Here is a 17,929-nt window from a genome sequence, read left to right on the forward strand (position 1 = left end):
GCAGTGTGCTGTACAGTGATGTTCCTGAGTGCTGAACCAATATGCTACTGCAGTACTTTTCACATTGACAGTTACTGCGTTTCCAGAGGTGTTAACTCATGTAGACTCTCACTTGAGCTAATGAAGGCATGTGGGATGACAGAGGCCTAATAAAACTGATTCAGTGTCAGCTCATGAACACTCTAATGCACAGACCAGAGCCTGAGATCATAGGCAATGTCCCAAAACAACATCCTGAGTCATCGCTTTCTGTATAAAAAAAAATGAAAGTGATCAGACTGAATATATTTACAAGCAGACATTGAATCTGCTTCCTTAAGCAACTGAAGACCATCTCAGTGATTGCTTGCTCAGTGATACCTGCTGCCAAAGTCTTCTCATGCTCGGACGGACAATTAAATTAAAAGTTTTTCTAAGTAATTGAACTTTTGGACGCAATTCCTAACTGCAGTTAACCCTGCAGAGTCCAACTTCGAGGAAAGCTGGACTTGCAGAATAATAAACGCAAGACTGTGCAAGTGGCACAAAAACATTTTAACGACTATCTTTTAGAAACACTTCTTAAATAAAATATCATAACTGCACAAAAATGACAAGAACAAAAAGGTTTCTGCAGCAGATGGATAGACTTCTAATTAAAAGGAGTTAAATTCCTGTGCTGACATGATTTTATCAATGACAGGTGATGGATTAAAATAGTAGATAGAACAAGCGATGAACTGGAGGTCAACCGCCACGAGTCTGTCATTATATAACTCCAATTAACCCGATGTCTCTCATGTATTGATGTCATATGATTAAAGTGGAAATTGAGTGCACGCAGTTTATGTCATCGTTAAGACAGGAAGACACTTCAGCCACACTGAAGAAGATGAAATCTAACAATAATAAGCCCACATGACACAGGCTGAATGCAAAGAGCTGGATCCCACATTCATCACTGTCATAAAATGTTCATATTACTGGTTTGCACAAATATCCTTAATTAGTGTTATGAATATACACACACATTTTTTTTTTTTTTTTTTTTTAAAAGTAGTTCTACATTTTGGGAAGTACTTATTTTCTTGATGAGAGTTTAATAAGAAGATTAACATCCTTACATCAAATATAAGGCTACAGCTAGCAAATTAGCTTATCTTAGCATAAAGACTGGGCACAAGGGAAGCAGCTAGCTTAGCTCTGTCCAAAGGAAAGAAATCGAAACATACCAGCACCTCTAAAGCAAACTAAGTAACAAGTTAAATTTCTTTGATTCACAGAAAAACCTAAGTGTAAAAATTACACATAATTACACTTAATAATCACACATATTACACATACACATATAATATATTTACTGCTATTCATTTAAATTACAAACAAGCATTTTGACAAGGATCCCCTTCTTTTATGGTTAATAAAAATTGACTAAGATAAGTGAGCAGCTGACAGACAAACTATTCTGTATTGATTCTATTTGTCAAACATATGTTTGCCATTGCATGTTCAATACTCTCACATGCTGATATGGATTCGTTCGTAATAAGATAAAATCAGCTAGAATACACATCTATCTTCAGTGGAGAGCTTGTTATGTTTAATAGCCTTATCAAAGTGCATCCTGACAGTTATTACACAGTTCCTCACAAAACCACACACACACACACACACACACTCACACTCACACAAATGCTTAATGTGAGCAAAACTATTGCTGCAGGATGCTGCAGGAAGCAAAGTCCCTCCCCTCGATTTTATGACTCGGGAGAGTAAGAGAGAGAGAAAAAGGATGTAGAAGAGTGGTGATGCACTGGCATCCAATCCTGTGCAGAGCTTGAACAACATGCTGAGGATTAACAGTCCAACGTCCCTTCATGAGCACAAGGGCCACTTATTGGGTAAATGTGGCAAAGAGAAAAAGTAGTAGGAGTCCTGTCAGGTAGAGAACAAACACAGCAGAAGATGTTTTTGCTGAACAACAAAGTGGAGGCCAGAAGTTTCAAGAACCCATTTTCATTTTTTAACAATCTGAGTGAAGGTAAGCAACATCTGTGAATAGTAAAAATGTCTTCCTCTCCTGGAATCAAGCCTCGGGAGCATGTGGACATGATGTACATCTCCATTGAGACAGCCATTGCGCTGGCCTCTGTGCTGGGGAACGTGCTGGTGGTGCTGGCTGTGTGTGTGAACCGGGCTCTCCGCAACACCACCTTCTGCTTCATCGTGTCGCTGGCCGTGGCTGACATAGCCGTGGGGGTTCTGGTCATCCCTCTGGCTATCATCATCAGTCTGGGGTTTAACACTCAGTTCTACACCTGCCTCTTCCTCTCCTGCCTGCTGCTCATCATCACCCAGAGCTCCATCCTCTCGCTGCTAGCTATCGCCATCGACCGATACCTGCGAGTCAAGATTCCCACCAGGTGAGGAACTGCCGTAAAAGCAGCTGGATGCACTTTTCCTCTGAAAGGTGTGATTTGGTCCTTCAGGTTTTAGACACAAACTGATTAAAGGAAAGTAGAGATTAATTATAGATTGTGCTGGATGATGAATGTTGTGATGACGCTGTGTTTAAAAGTACTACAGTATCAGAGTAACTGTTTCCAGTAAGAACAATAAAAAATTCATAAGTGAGAGGAAGGAGATGTAATTGCCTGTTCCAGTCCATTGCAGCTGTTTTGCTAAAAATAAACTATGATTCAAATATTCCGACTCTAAAATATGTCACTGATATAAATGCTATTTATTCCTCAGCCTGATTTCAGGGGAACTGATACCACATTACACAGCACGCATCAATCGAAATTGTCTTGGCTGTCCTCTCACAAACATCCTCCTCAAACAGCAAAACCCCTTAATTCTCTGATGATCCTGCTTTCGAAAGCTGCCCCAAGAATACTATTAGAAGAACACATAATTAAAGGAGTAGGAGCATTAATCTCCGGTCCTACTTTTTTATTGCTTTTAGCATCAGAGAGCTAAATGTTTGCTTTTGGCCTCAGAGAGTCAATCAAGGGGAGGTGGTTCTCAGAGTTGATGTCTGACGTGGTGCCACCATATATCGTTGCCTGGTTTAATGTAAATCAATGGGTTGGACATCAAAGGCTTTTAAGCTGATTAAAATGTCCCTCTCAGCTGAAAAACTGTAACTGACACAGATACAGTTTGTTAAGGGATTTTGGCAGTTGCCCATTCTACCTTTTGTTTACCAGTTGGATCCTGATCTCAAAAGCTGAGAAACACGCTCCTGAATGCTAAACTATGGACTGGCATGTGTTCAAAGAAATACTAGCTCTGTAGTATGCATGTGCGCTTTTAGGTGATTGAAAAACCTGTCTCCATTATCAATATCCCTGCTCAGGTACAGCACCATCGTGACCCAGAGGAGAGCATATGTGGGAGTTTGTCTGTGCTGGATCCTCTCCTTCCTCACTGGACTGGTTCCAATGATCGGATGGAATAACCGCGCTGATCAGAGAAACCTCAACATTTCCAGCGACATTGTGTGTGAATTCACCACCGTCATGAGGATGGACTACATGGTGTACTTCAATTTCTTCGGCTGGGTGGTGGTACCGCTGTCCGTAATGATCGCGCTGTATGGGGAGATCTTCAGGGTGATCCGGCGGCAGCTGAACCGGCGTGCTGAAGCCACTTGTGATGGAGACAGGTACTATCGGAAGGAGCTGAAGCTGGCCAAATCACTGGCCTTGGTGGTCTTCCTCTTTACTGTGTGCTGGCTGCCAATACACATCATGAACTGCATCAACTTCTTCTGCCCAAACTACCACGTACCCAAGTTCGCCATGTACGTAGGCATTTTCATGTCCCATGTGAACTCAGCAGTCAACCCGCTGGTTTACGCATTCAGGATAAAGCGGTTCCGTGTCACGGTGATCCAGATCGCTCGCCGTTGCATGTTATGCAAACCTGCAGAGCCCACTCCATGCCCCACCAGCACACCAGCCCTGACAGAGAAAGTGGATGTAAACCTGTAACAAAGGCTGCAAACGCCTCTCTTCATGGCTTTCAGTGTAGCAGTAGCAATCATGGGATCTTACGACATTTGGAATATCAACCCCTTCACAGACACAGCAAAGCATTTCATTGAGGAACAGACACAAAAATGATTATCAGCCTGTATTGTTTTGTTTTAACTTAATGCTTTTTAAATGATTCATATTGAATTATAATAAATGTCAGCATAATAAGTGATACAAACATTTCATGTTCAAAAATCTTGTTGGTAAATTCACGAGAATAAAGGTCATCCTTCGGTCAAGATGCTGATGTTACAGTTCTTATTTCACATTTATGACATTTTAAACAAGACTAAGACTCTACAGCTATGTCAGCAGTGCTGTGAGGCTGAATGCAGGCACAGCGGTGCTTTGAGCTGAATGCAACCATGCTCACAAAGACAATGCTAACACGCAGTTATTGTTTTACCATGTGCTGGACATGGACATAAAACTATAACTGCATGTTAGCATCTTACATCTCCACATTTGATAATTAGCACTAAACATGTTTTTGCAAGTGTTAAAAATCCAGTGTGTAGGATTCAGGGGCATGTATTGGCAGGAATGGAATATAATACTCACAAAAATGTTTTCATTAGTGTACAATCACCTGAAATTAAGAATTATTTTTTATTACCGCAGAATAAGCAGGTCCCTTTGAGTCTGCCATGTTTCTACAGTAACCCAGAATGGACAAGCTAAAAACTGGCTCAAGAGAGGGCCTTTAACGTTTTTCACATCTTAGCAGCCAGCTGTCATAAGGTGTCACAGAGGAAACAAGAGATTGAACCCAAGTGTAGACCAAAAATAATGGATCGCTGGCACAGCTCAGTTAATTTGTTTAAATAAAGTGGCAACAAACAAAGACTTACAGGAGGGTGACGCAGGTAAGGGTCAAAACCAAAGTATCACAAAGGTGGGAACACACAGGAAGTGAAGCAAAAGATGACACATGACATAAAAAATACAACGAAAAACAGGAAATATAACTAACACTTAAAACCATGACAGCAGATTGGGGGGGGGTGTTCAGGTGGTTGAACCGACAGACAGACCGACTGACATTGCCGCATAGAGTCGTGCTGCTGGAATGGCGTAAAGCAAGATAAGAGTGAGCACAAAGAATTCATTTCCAAATGCTTACATTGGATGTTGGAGTAGTCATGTGGACAAAAGCAGACGAGTCAGAATGGAAAGATTTACTGAGTGAGGATCAATGGAGAGTACAGCGTGTTCAGAAATTTTATGCTTCACGGAAAACCATTCAATATACAGAGAAGTGAAAAGACCCTGCCTGGAATGCAAATGACCAATAAAGTCACTAAAGCAAATGGAACAAAAGCCTGGCAACATCAAAGCAATCCAGCCATTAGTCCTTATCACGGCATGCAGGCACCTCTTCGGCTAATTCAGTCAGTTTGAGCCATATTTCAATAGCTGTGGCAGAGTGTTGAAAAGGCTCTGAGGCATTTGAGCAAATTACCCACAGAGCATTATGCTGAAGTGATTTATTCCGACTCTAAAGCTAAAGCTTCAGCTAAAGCTGTGTCAGTTCTGCTTTGTCATCAGTTTGACTTCTGCCTAGTTTCGGCCCATGTCACACCGCTTCCACGCACAGAACCTAATATATGAGGAAAATAAGGTCTAATCGGCTTTAGAACATGCATGTTTTTGCCACTTTGATATGTGGGTTTTGTGTACAGATTGCACTGAGATCCACAGAGATGTTTTTTTTTCTCAGATTTGTTTACACTCACCTGGCAGGTATGCTGTGACCATCTGAGACTTGCATGGTTGAATAGTTTCATGTGAACACGCTGTATCTCTCTATCTCTGTCTGTCCCTCCCTCACATCAATACGCATTTTCCCATCTGTCACCTTCATCCTTGTTGAGGGATTTGAAACTGCTGAGTGTGGTCTAATCCCGAGCCCTCGTCTTAGTGAGGTAGGTGCTGCAGGGCCAACCTGGCATTTACTGCCATTGCACTCCTGCAGCTGGTGGCCTACTGAATAGTGGAGGGGCACAAGCACCGCCGTGGAGACAAAAAGCCCAGCGTCTCTATTTTGTGTGTGCGTCTAATCTTCATCTCAAACAAATCGTCTTTGAGGTAAGACCCTTCACATTCATCCGGAAATAGCTGCAACGAGGATTTGTGAAGCGTAAGAAGAGACGCTATCTCTGCTTCCTGTAATTCTAATGCTGTTATCATTTTAATATCATCAGATAACTGAAGAAACTTTCACTTGCAGCATCAAACCACTTTAAAATGGCTGACGCAGATGGAGCAGATGGTGGCCAAGACCTGGAGGCTCCAGAGGAAGGTCTGGATGACGAACACCAAATGTTGCTACACTTTGCTAAATACAGTGAAGCCCGACGTGCACTACCGTGGGAGCAGTGGACCTTTAAAGAAAAGGCAAACTTTTATATGGACCGCATCTTCCTTGGAGTCTTGGTCATTTTTCTCCTCATGTTACTGGGAGAATGTGGTTATAAAATATGGTATGTGACCAACGTGAAGAAGATCGCAGAGTTTGTGTCAGATTCGGTGGCTTTTCTGTTCAACTGGCTCCTCACCCAGCAGAAACAGGAGGAGCTCTTTGAATTATAGGTTGTTCATAGAAGCCTGGTTACAAAAACAGTTGGAACGTTGTGCAAAATAAAAACAGGATGCAATCATTTGCAAATGAACTGTTGACCGACAGCAGTGCTACAAAGTGTTCCTGAGCCCAGGCAGCCCAGGTAATCTCCTTTACACAATCATGTGGTGAAGCTCGCTCCATCCTCGCTTGTGAACGACTGAGCCTTTCCAGGATGCTCCTTTCATACCCAATCATGATACTATCACCTGTTACCAATCAACCTGTTTACCTGTGGAATGATCCAAACAGGTGTTTTTGGAGTGTTCCACAACTTTCCCAGTCTGTTGTTGGTCCTGTACCAACTTGTTTGAAACATGTTGTTGCATCAAATTTAGAATAAGAAGATATTTACAAAAATCAATGAAGTTGACGGGGAAAAACATTAAATATATTGTCTTTGTCCTGTTTTCAATTGAGTATATATCAAAGAAAAAAAATACACATACTGTTTTGTTAATGTTTCACACAGCGTCCCTACTTTTTTGGAACTGGGATTGTGGACCACTCGATTGTATTACCACTTTTTGTGTGTGTTCTACAGTGATGGAGGCAGAATAATCTTACAAAAGCTTAGTGAAGAACCAGTTCATAGCTACATCTTTAACTCTAGAGTCAGTCATGTATCAATGATTTCTAAAAAATGGAAATAAATAATGTCTGCAGTTTACTGAGTCATTGTTCTGTCCTAAATTACACTGCACACAAGATTTGGAGCATCTCCACCCTCTGATCATTGTCCTTTATTTATTTATTTATTTCAATAGTTAACATGTTCTGTTCAGGCTGATGACACTGCAACATGAATACATTTTTGCTTGTTTTATTCTCTTTATGTGATATTGGCATATGTTATGAATTTAAACCATTTCAGAAGCAATTTAAGGGGAACTCAGGTTTCGAGGGGTTGGGTGCTGATAAGATCAGTCTTGTCTACTAGTTTACTCAAGTACTATACAGTTTGAGGTAGTTGTACTTAACTTGAATATTTATGTTCTAAACTCCACCTCCATTTTAGAAGGACATACTGTAGCTTTTTCTCCATTACATTTGTTTAAAATATATTAGATACCAGTTACTTTGAAAGTTAAGATTTTACATGCAGATGATTTAACGATTCATAAGGTATGAATCGTTAACGGTTATAAATTAACCAGCAAAATGGTTCTATAATATCAATTTTTAGCAGCTACAACATTAAAATGCTTCTACAGAAACAAATAAGTAAGAATAATCTGATAACACAACATTCTGAAAATGAATAATTTTGCTGTCTCATGAGTCTAAATATTTTAAAATGTGTATTTACATTTTACACAAGTATATAAAGAACAAAATGATTTATGAAGGACTTTTACTTGTAGTGGAGTATTTTTCAATTGAGGTGTTGCTATTTTTACTTTAGTAAAAGATATAAATACTTATGCAGTTGTTCGTCACATTTCAAAGGTTCAAAGAAGCTGATTGTACTGTAAATACCAAAGAATTGTAAGATAAGCTGCAGACACACTGGTAGTAGTTCATGGTATAGGTGTGACAGATGTCTTTCATTCACGATACAGTTGTTTATTGATATGCTGACGTGCCTGTCTGTCATCCCTAATGGACCAATGACGACGACGCATTCCACTCTTCTACAAGTTCCGGTTCCGCCTCTTTCTCTCTTCCGGATTTCTTAGCGTGACCGACGTTTCGTGTCTGTTCAGACTTAAAAGTAAGTCAAAATTTGAAAAATATAAACTGCGTTTCTCGATTCGCTCATGTCTGGCTGTGTTTTCATCGTGACACCTTCTCGACGGTTGTTTTTATATACTGATAAACTGTGGCGTTGTTGGAGTAGAAGCCACTGTGAGAAATGGAGAACGGTTATAGGAAAACATTGGGCGCCATGCTGTCTCCAGCTCTGAATCACATATATCACCAATCTGGTGTGACACTGCTGGAGAAACATGTAGTTCAGCTCTAAACGGTGAAATGCAAACTATGAACACCGGCCTTTGTCTTAATTTCTGTGTGTGATTGGAATCCAAGCAGAGTTTAAATAAACGGAAAACTAGAGCTAACGCTAACGTCAAAACGGGCTCCTCCCAAGCATACTGACTGACTCATTGTAAGCCAACTTGAATATTCAGGTCAATTAGGTTATTCTGAAGTAACTACTGTTATTTCATGTGTACTTAGCAGTGTTTACTTCATGTTCTTAGCACGTTTCGTTACATGACACGGCTCAGTCAAAAATATACCTGTCAGTCAAGGAAGGCATGCGTTTCAGCCTCCTAGTGGTGATTATAAGTACTGCACAATTTCTGAATAACAGGATACAACTGGCCTACATTTGGGCCCTTAGAAAATAAATCCATACTAGTTTAAGCATAATACAGCATTTTGTCAAACATGATTATCGCTGCTGTCATACATGATACCACAATTAGAGCTGAAGTGAATAGTCAAATATTTTAAGTGTGAATATTTTGGTTTTCTTAATCTTTTTTTGGTTAGTAAACTGAATATATAAATGAGCATTCTGAGTTCTCAACTTTGGCTTTGCGAAATTGAGGATGAACATTTTTTGCCATCTTTATGCATTTTATATTCCAGATTATCCATCAATAATCAATCAATTATTAAGAGTTATGGCTGATTGATTTTATGACTCCTAATCATCAATTCAAAACGATGGAATTGGCTGTGCAAGATGTCAGTAAAATCAGCAACAGCAAGTGTTTTGTTATTTTTGATGCATTTTAACTTGCATGCACACAAGTTGAGGCAAGGTGCTGCTTTGTTATTTCACTCACCCAGACTTGACGTCAGTATTGCATAATTTCCAGAGTCGTGCGCAAATTATTCATCAGTCATTTTGTGTCTATCCTGTCAATACAGAATGCGTTACGTGGCCGCTTACCTCCTGGCTGTGCTTGGTGGAAACACCAGCCCCACTGCAAAGGACATCAAAGCCATCTTGGGCAGTGTGGGAATTGAGGCCGATGACGAACGCTTAAACAAGGTAATCAATTTATCAACAGTATTTTATGAAGGTACAAAAATCATCTGAACTGAAAGGGCTCTGTGGCTGAAGTGAAATCTCATATTTCTCTGCAGGTCATTAGTGAGCTGAGCGGGAAAGACATCAATGAAGTCATGAACTCAGGTAAAGGCTTATCAGTGAACACGTGTTGAAGATTTCAAGAATTCCAACATGGAATGTGACTAAAAATTGCATTTCTTTCCTTTTCCACAGGCCTTTCTAAGTTAGCCTCCGTACCAGCAGGTGGTGCTGCGGCAGCTCCTGCTGCTGCTGCTGGTGGAGCCGCTGGGGCTGCGCCTGCTGCTGGTATGTGTATACATCTTATTCTTAACTTAAATTAATAAATGGATGTTTTCAGTTTCTGTATAACTGCTTTAAGTATCATATTGTATTTGGATAGCAATACAAATACTCTGATGCCCTCTCAAATCAATCTGTAGTTGCATTTAACAGTCCTGTATTAGATGTCACTGCTGCTAAATATTCTTGCTGACTTCTGTCCGTAGTATTGAATGTTGTCTTTGTCCGTCTCATTTCTAGCGGAAGAGAAAAAGGAAGAGAAGAAAGAGGAATCAGAAGAGTCAGACGAAGATATGGGCTTCGGTCTCTTTGATTAATCTACCTTCTCTGTGTTTAAAAAGCAATAAAAATGTAAAAGGTTTACACGCATCCAGTTGTCTTTTCGTCCTTTTTAATTGGTTTAAAATAGCTGCCATTATGGTAATTATTCCCATAGACATTGCTGTTAAGCACTCTAGAAATAAATTGTCTGGCTTTCAAGGCTCGATGTTGAAAGCTATTTTGTTGCCTGCTAAAAATAGTCTGGACTGAGCAACCCGTCATCATTAGGCAATCCAGACCCTGCATGTGGTCAGTCTGGCCTGCTGCTGGCCAGATCTGAAACCACATAATGACTCTGGCTTAAAGAGACAAGCCATGATCCAACTGTAAACACAAAGGTGGCCCCACCACCACAGCTCAGAACAGGAGTGAAACCTGCTGCCATGTTTTTACTTTGACAGTTTTAGTTGTCATCACATGTATTTAATGACTAATGTTAATGTTTTGTACTTGACTTTGTTTTACATCAGTAGCAGTAAAACCTTTATTTAAACTAATGGTCAGCTAAGAAATATATATATATATATTTTTTATCAGGAATTGTGGCTCTAACTTTTGTGGTCAGACATTTCACAACTTTTACATTCTTATTACCAGGCCTTAAAAAAAAACAACAGACTTGACAGAGTTTAAGTGTTTGTGAGGTTACTGAGGATTACTGAGGCGTGCCAAACACAGGTGTCACTAATAACAATAATGCTGCAGTCCAGAAGCAGGGGCCTGGTAACGTGCAGGCAGCAACACCTCAGTGCTGCAGCGCTGTCAGTGTTATTAATTACACCTGTACTTTACCAGCTGGGACGAGCTAAGCCTGTTATGAAATAGACCGATGACACTAAATGTGAGATGTGTCATAAGTCACATCACAATTCATCTTTTGTTATTTAATTTTGACCCAGTTTTGATCTTATTGAGTCACTGCACTTGCCTAGTATTTTGTAATCTTGGGAGGAAATGTGGCCAGAAGTTTTCCACTACCTGCTCCCTTGCATGTCCTGTTTGTGTCGTACCTGATGGTCACCTTTAATGTTTTAAGTTCTCATCAGAACTCGGTACATGGTAGTAAACCAGGAGGGGTCACGGCACTGCTGTCTTTACTCAGCTTATTCTGTACTTCCTTCTGCTCATCTTTTCTCTGGTGCATGTGAGTACATGTGTAGAACCGTGCTGCTGCATGCACGAAAATTGGTCCTGGTTGGGTATGAAGGTGGTCCGGTTTGTTTGAAAGGTCTCCTGCCTGCGGGGGAACCTGTTCCTCGGGTGGGAGCCATCACTGCATGCTTTAACCACGTACCTGACAGACTGTCGCATTCCATCTCGTAATCACCCGGCAGCTGGGAATCTATCACAGACGCTGAAAACACACAAACACATCTGTTATAGACGTTCAGCCGATCAGCCCACACTGTGCATGCGATAGCTGCAGTTATTACATTACATTTCAGTGTCGGTTATCGCAGGAATATAATTCTTCAAAATGCACCCTCCAGCGCTGCAGGGAGTTGTCTTTGCACTTCAGATTTTATGAAGTCAGACTTCTGAGGTGTGGCAGAATCAAGGTCGTTCTCATTCCTCAACCTTTCCACAACGAGCTTCATACAAGTCCAATTCCAAAAAAGTTTGGACACTTTGTACAAAGTCAACTGAAAACAGAATGTGATTTTTTGCTCATCCTTTTTGACATAATCTCAACTGAAAAGAGCGCAAAGACAATATATTCAAACTTCATTGATTTTTGTAAATATCTGCTTATTCTGAGTTTGATTCAGCAACACGTTTCAAACAAGTTGGGACAGGAGCAACAAAAGACTGGGTAGGCTGTGGAATGCTCCAAAAACACCTGTTTGGTGGTTACCTGTTCCACCAGAGAGGGATTTTTATTAGACGGACGACGTAAAATTATCCAGTGAACAAACATCATTCCTATCTTTTTACAAGCCTTCAAAATGTATTTTATGATCCTTGCGGGGATCAAACTCTGTCATGTCATGGAGCTAGAACTTTTATTATCCCGACCTTTAAAACTTTTTATGGTTTATTGGTGTGTCTTAGTTTCTGTTGAAGCAGCTGTTTATTAGAGACATACTTCATACGTTACCTTGATCTGAGTATCTTAAAAATGAACTAAAAGCATAATCTCGTGAGTGACTGGACCCGTCTGAAGCATTTAAACTATTGAATGCTACACAGGATGAATGCCAAGCTCGTCGTCTATGGCGTCACCCTGATGCTTTGTCAAAGCAATGACAGCAGGGCAGGGGAAACACTGCCCTCGAGCTCTGCAACACAGCAGCTATAAGGAAAAGGGGACTCACATCCAAACACAGCTTCAGTATTTATCTTCAGCTGTTTGACGTTACTCATTTTGTTTCGCCTTCTCTGCTAGTAGAGGAGGAGGAGGAGTGCTTTTCTTGGAATATAAGTGTTTGTGCTTGATGATTAGCAAAGTTAGGAAGACATAAGTTCAGCTGCAACAGACTATAGCCTGACCGTGATGTATGGTCCATAATGTCCCAAACAAACAAACAAACAAACAAACAAAAACGATGCAAATGTGAGCATTAATAAATTAAGTATCTTTAATTTGAGTGTGTAGTATGAATGCCAGCATTCATATCGACAAACAAAGCAATCATGACACATTTGAGTTTAGCTTCCATTAAAGGTCCAGTGTGTTGCATTTAGGTGGATCTGTTGGCAGAAGTGGAACAGAATATTCCTGAGTATGTTTTCACAGAGGGAGCAGATCCGCCATGTTCCGCCGCCATGTTTGTACAGTAGCCCAGAATGGACAAACCAAGCACTGGTTCTAGAGAGGGCCTTTGATGGTTTTTGAGGGTGAGGCGAGGGGTATTCAGTCCGTTGCTGCAACCTCACTGCTAGATGGCACTAAATCTGACACACTGAACTTGTACATAAGGTTTTGCTAATATTGAAATCTTAGAAATGTAAAAAAACAAACAAAAAAAAAAACTATTGCACAGAGTTGTCTAGCTTATATAAATAAAAAGTTATTGCCTTGCTCTTTTGTATGAGAAATCAGCGTACAGAAAGTATTGAATTCAATGGCGGATTTGTAAAAAGAGCATCACATTTACTGCATAGTGTCACCTGACAAATCACCTGCGTGTCATTTGGAAATATTGCAAAAACCGGTCAACACTGAGAAAAACACACACTCAAATCAACCAAAGCCATTCAGCTGGTTTTCCTGCAAACATCCTGCTGCAGCAGAATTACACAAGCATCCGTCACAAAACTGTAAAACTCTCATGAAATCGGCAACAATTTGTCGGACACAAGCTTAACATTTGTTTTAGGTAGTCCATTGCATTGTTAAAAAAAAGGGGAATTCATGCTTGCCACACATCCTGAACCACGTCTGTGTGGCTGAGAGAAGTTGAGCAGTAAACGTTTCTCTTGCAGTGATGGTTTTGCTTCTGCATGGCGTCCTCTCAGTCGTCGCTGTCAGACAGCGGATGATCTGTACACGCCTGTAAAAGCAAAAAAAGAGTTCATACGTTGCGGTACATATATTTAAATAATGTGTGCATATCTAATGTTTCCTGTTCTCCTCTGTTTTATCTCTTTTCAACAGGTCTAATTCTTACCTGTTTGTATTCAAATCGGTCCTGCAGGTAGCGGTTCCCCAGGCCAGTGATGTGACCTACATTCTGTTTGGACAGCCTGGCTATCTGGGCTGTGAAGTCGTACGTGAAGGCCAGCTTGACCAGCTCTGGCGCTGTCGGTAGGACATTGGGAGGATTGTGGCTCGGCGACGTTTCTTTCTCCAGATACTCATCAGCCAACTTCTGGAAGGAGGAGTACGACATCCGCTGGAAGAAGTTGTTCAGGGTGGGGTTATCCTTCAGCTGGGGGAGATAAAGAGAGGAAGACTGTCAGTAAATACACTTTACTTTGACCTATCTGCCATTTTACTGTTACTAAACACTCATGGTGTGGGAGGCAACATGTAACTGATTTGAGTTAGAGGTTTACAGATGGTGCATCAGGTCTTAATGGGTTAATTAGTGCTTTATAAATAAGATGCAATCAGGTCTAATCAGGTGTTCTGCCTGGAAAGTAAAGAGTTTTTGACCACATAGGTTTAACAGGAGAAATAAATTGACTGAGTGTTAAACTGGAAGGTTTGTCTCTGACTTTGATTCATCAGCAAATCAGTTAGTTCATCTGCAAAAGGACAAATATAGCATAACAGCTTGAATAACACTGCTAAAATCCAGGGTGTGGTAAAATACATTTCTATATGTTTCTTATTCCAGCAGGTAACTGGTCAAACGTCTCATCAATTAATCGATTGGCCTTAAAAACGGACAGAAATGTTGAAAAACGCCCATCGCAATTAACCAAAGCACAACATGATGTCATGAAGTAGCCGTTTTGTCTGTTTTAAAGCAGCAGATCCTCACATTTAAGAAGCTGCAACAATGAAACATCTGGCTTTTTTTTTTTTTTTTTGCTTGAAAAATGACTTAAATGTTTAAACAATCCGAATCAAAACAGCAGCAGATGAACTTTCTGTCACTCAGCCGACTGATTGGCAGACCAGCTGTGGCGGCCCTACAGCTGTACGACCATATTTAGCAGAAAACAGACCTGAATGCACAGCAGTCTCATGACGTGCTGCGTTTTGCATAGCAGATCTCATGACTCTCTACCTCAGCCCCCTCCTTTCTGGCTCTTAATGCACTTTCACTATTGTTATCGCTGTTACACACCCCCGTCTCTGAGGCTTTCTGGGAAACAGAACGCATTACGTAACACGTGCAGAGGTGAAGAAGGAAAAGCTGATGCAGCAGAAAACCAATTAATAGCTTGGTGAATATCACAGAGCGGCGATATACAGCTGTATGAAGGGACAGCTTTTCCTTCCAACATGAAGTCATGTCATGGAGCTTGTACTTTTTATTATCCCGACCTTTAAAACTTTTTATAGTTTATTGGTGTGTCTTAGTTTCTGTTGAAGCAGCTGATTATTACAAACGTACTTCATACGTTACCTTGATCTGAATATTGATATGAACCAAAAGCATAATCTTATGAATAACTGGACTCCGTCTGAAGCATTTAAAGCAATGATCCCGTAAATCTGTTGAATGCTACGCAGGACGAGTACCAACCTTGTCGTCTATGGCGTCACCCTGCTCCTTTGTCAAAGCAATGATCCTGTTGATGACCTCCTCTGAGATGAAACAGAAGCAGGGGGAAGTGTAACCAAAGTGCTGAACAACTCTTGACACTCATGATCAGTTTTAGCAGAACACTTACAGCAATTAAACATGAGTGGATGTTAAGCTCATCTTTGAGTTTTCGACAAACTGCATTTGGCAGAGACAGACGCCGTTTATCCTCCGGCGCGTATTGAATGGACTGTTTCGGTTTTACCACCAGATTTCTGTCCATTTAAAAATGCTCTTCGAGGCATTAAACGCCGCCATGAACTCGGCACTTTCACACGTTCAGTTCAGCAGTTTCTCACCATGAGAGAGGGGTTCGACTTCCTCTTTCTCTTTAACCTCGTGGACGATCCTCTCCAGTTCCTCTGACACCTTCTCATAGTAGGCGTACGTCGGCTCCACGCTGATGACGGCTGCAAAGCAAAAAATCACTTGTTTGTAAAGGCGCTTCTGCAGTGAAAGCATTTTGACCTAGATTTCCACTAATCGCGCCTACATTAACAGTGAATCACGTTATTTGGCATGATTTATGTCACACAAGTGGAGTTAATCTATCCAGTTAATCCTGGAGCTTACCTTCTACTCGGGTGATGTCAGCAGGGTTGAGATCTTTGCCAGGTTTGTTTAGTTTAGTCATAGACAGCCGCCGTTTGGAGAACCTCCTTTTCATGTTTTTTCTTTTCATGGACTTTCTCTTCTGTAGAGTAACTGGGGTTGTTGGCAGGCAGGTGGTCGCAGAGTCAGAGACCTTCTCTGCTTGGGAGATCTCCGGGATCTCCGATGGACTGTCCTCCTCCTCCTCGCTACTCTTCCGATTGAAAATGCCAAAGAGGTTTTTCCAAAACGAGGGCTTCTTGCTCTTCTTTGACTTTTTGCCGGGTTTCTCCGAGTCTTCGTGAGGCGTCGCGGGCTGGCTGGCGGGGGGCTCGACCACAGGTGCGAACGTGCCGATTTCCTCGTCGTTTAATCCCTCGGCCAAGTGAAGGGAAGGGTCGCTGGAATGTCGCCTTTGCTTTCTCGGCATCGTCACCCACTTTTCTTTCCTCCGAGTCCTCTTATCTCCCAGCGTCCCGTCATTCAGGCTGAGGCTGCGCTTGACGTACACCTCCAGCAGACGGATCGTGTCCTTGTGAGGAACAGAAATCAGCTGGCCGTTGTTCGGCCGCTGATTTTCTGTTTGTGCTTCCATGGTGGGACGACTATAAGGAAGAGAAAACCACGCATACAGAAGGTTAGAGGACTGTTTTGCGCCAAATCTCTGCCACTTCCGGTCAGAAATGACTTACAGTCCAAGCACACAATGAGCTTTTGGGACGAAGGCTTCATTGCTAGAATGATTAGTTGATTTGTCAATCGGCAGAAAAATTGTTTTAAGAGACGTTTTTTTAAGCAAAAAAGCAGAGAAATTGTGAGGATTTGCTGCTTGTGTTGTCTCACGTGATAATGAACTGAATATCTTTGGGTTTTGGAGTGATGGTCGCAATCAATCAATCAAGAAATTACTGTGCAGGTTAATCGAGGATGAAAGTAATCATCAGCTGCGTTGAGGTCGCAACTAATGATTATCCTCTTGACCATTCAATTGATCTTTTTTTTTTTTTTTAAACTGTGAAAAACACACCACAAAGCTCTACAGCTAATGTTGACTTAGTCAGACGAACACGTTGTTTGATCAGTCCAAACTTCAGACCTAATTAGTTTATTATCGCAGCAGAGTTTGGAAACCATGAAGCTGAAGCCACCGAATACTTGCTTTAAAAATGACTAGAACAATTTGTCAGTTACTAAAACAGCTGCCAATTTATTTACGATGAACTTACTAACTGATCAATTGTTTGATTGATTGAGCTTTAAACGACAACTACGCAGAAATACTTGTTAACTGTGGCACATACCTGTGTAAAATGTTCATTATGTGGAGCAGAAAGACAGCTGTTACAGTGAGAGTCTCTGAAACTCACCTCGTCTCCAGACTCCCAGCACAGATCCTGATCAGGGTCCTGTAGTTCCTGAGTGCGACTGACTGTCTCTTTCTAATGAAGGGACTCTCCGAAGTGCGTCTTTACACGCATACTCCACCCAGGTCGGGACACGTCTCTGCCCTCCTCTCTCACCTGCAGCCACCTATCGTCATCCTCACGGGGGCGGAGGGCGGGACGGATCCGTCTTCCTGGTCTCCGGAGGCGGCGGGGCCCCGCTTGTTTACGGTTTCAGCGCCGCTCTCGGTTCTAGTCCTCCGCGCTGTTTTGGCCACGTTTTACAGGAAGTAGCTGCTGCATAGGTCACTTCCTTTCAGCCTTTCTTCACCAACACACTGTTCATTCAGCGGGATTTCATGTATTAAAGACGTTTTTCGGCTGTTGATTTGGCTGGAGAAGGAGTTTGCAATAAAATCACTGTTTGTACTACATTATCGATGGCGGTAGAAGTACTCCGAGCC

At 41.5% G+C, this 17,929-nt stretch overlaps 3 protein-coding genes across 4 annotated transcripts; 2 read left to right on the forward strand and 1 right to left on the reverse strand.

The window, feature by feature from the left end:
* Window positions 1-1,671: 1,671 nt before the first annotated feature.
* LOC121622634 (adenosine receptor A1) lies at window positions 1,672-3,977 on the forward strand. Of its 2 annotated transcripts, XM_041959497.1 has the most exons (3): window positions 1,672-1,680; window positions 2,080-2,402; window positions 3,341-3,977. In XM_041959497.1, the coding sequence occupies exons 1-3, from the start codon at window positions 1,672-1,674 to the stop codon at window positions 3,975-3,977; spliced, it is 969 nt and encodes a 322-aa protein (XP_041815431.1). The 2 variants fall into 2 exon arrangements, with proteins under 2 accessions (XP_041815431.1, XP_041815423.1); XM_041959489.1 differs by lacking the exon at window positions 1,672-1,680 and having other exon boundaries at window positions 2,047-2,402.
* Window positions 3,978-8,271: 4,294 nt separating this feature from the next.
* On the forward strand, window positions 8,272-10,331 carry rplp2 (ribosomal protein, large P2). The gene is made up of 5 exons (XM_041954517.1): window positions 8,272-8,356; window positions 9,526-9,649; window positions 9,745-9,793; window positions 9,884-9,976; window positions 10,211-10,331. Exons 2-5 carry the CDS (start codon window positions 9,527-9,529, stop codon window positions 10,285-10,287), a joined length of 342 nt encoding a protein of 113 aa, XP_041810451.1. The 5' UTR covers window positions 8,272-8,356; window position 9,526; the 3' UTR covers window positions 10,288-10,331.
* A 2,524-nt stretch (window positions 10,332-12,855) lies between these two features.
* On the reverse strand, window positions 12,856-17,724 carry LOC121621562. Its single transcript, XM_041958044.1, has 6 exons — window positions 17,451-17,724; window positions 16,066-16,688; window positions 15,792-15,902; window positions 15,433-15,494; window positions 13,903-14,163; window positions 12,856-13,785 (listed from the first exon to the last, which is right to left on the reverse strand). The coding sequence occupies exons 2-6, from the start codon at window positions 16,676-16,678 to the stop codon at window positions 13,747-13,749; spliced, it is 1,086 nt and encodes a 361-aa protein (XP_041813978.1). The 5' UTR covers window positions 16,679-16,688; window positions 17,451-17,724; the 3' UTR covers window positions 12,856-13,746.
* Window positions 17,725-17,929: the final 205 nt, after the last annotated feature.

The sequence above is a fragment of the Chelmon rostratus genome, chromosome 2 (assembly GCF_017976325.1).
Source record: "Chelmon rostratus isolate fCheRos1 chromosome 2, fCheRos1.pri, whole genome shotgun sequence".
In the NCBI taxonomy this organism is placed as follows: domain Eukaryota; kingdom Metazoa; phylum Chordata; class Actinopteri; order Chaetodontiformes; family Chaetodontidae; genus Chelmon; species Chelmon rostratus.

Coding starts and splice junctions, on each gene's coding strand:
- LOC121622634 (XM_041959489.1), top strand. CDS start 2,047: ATGTCTTCCTCTCCTGGAATCAAGCCTCGGGAGCATGTGGACATGATG. Junction 2,403..3,340: donor CGAGTCAAGATTCCCACCAG/GTGAGGAACTGC, acceptor ATCCCTGCTCAG/GTACAGCACCATCGTGACCC.
- rplp2 (XM_041954517.1), top strand. CDS start 9,527: ATGCGTTACGTGGCCGCTTACCTCCTGGCTGTGCTTGGTGGAAACACC. Junction 9,650..9,744: donor ATGACGAACGCTTAAACAAG/GTAATCAATTTA, acceptor ATTTCTCTGCAG/GTCATTAGTGAGCTGAGCGG. Junction 9,794..9,883: donor CAATGAAGTCATGAACTCAG/GTAAAGGCTTAT, acceptor CCTTTTCCACAG/GCCTTTCTAAGTTAGCCTCC.
- LOC121621562 (XM_041958044.1), bottom strand. CDS start 16,678: ATGGAAGCACAAACAGAAAATCAGCGGCCGAACAACGGCCAGCTGATT. Junction 14,164..15,432: donor GTGACGCCATAGACGACAAG/GTTGGTACTCGT, acceptor TATCTCCCCCAG/CTGAAGGATAACCCCACCCT. Junction 13,786..13,902: donor ACCGATTTGAATACAAACAG/GTAAGAATTAGA, acceptor TTGCTTTTACAG/GCGTGTACAGATCATCCGCT.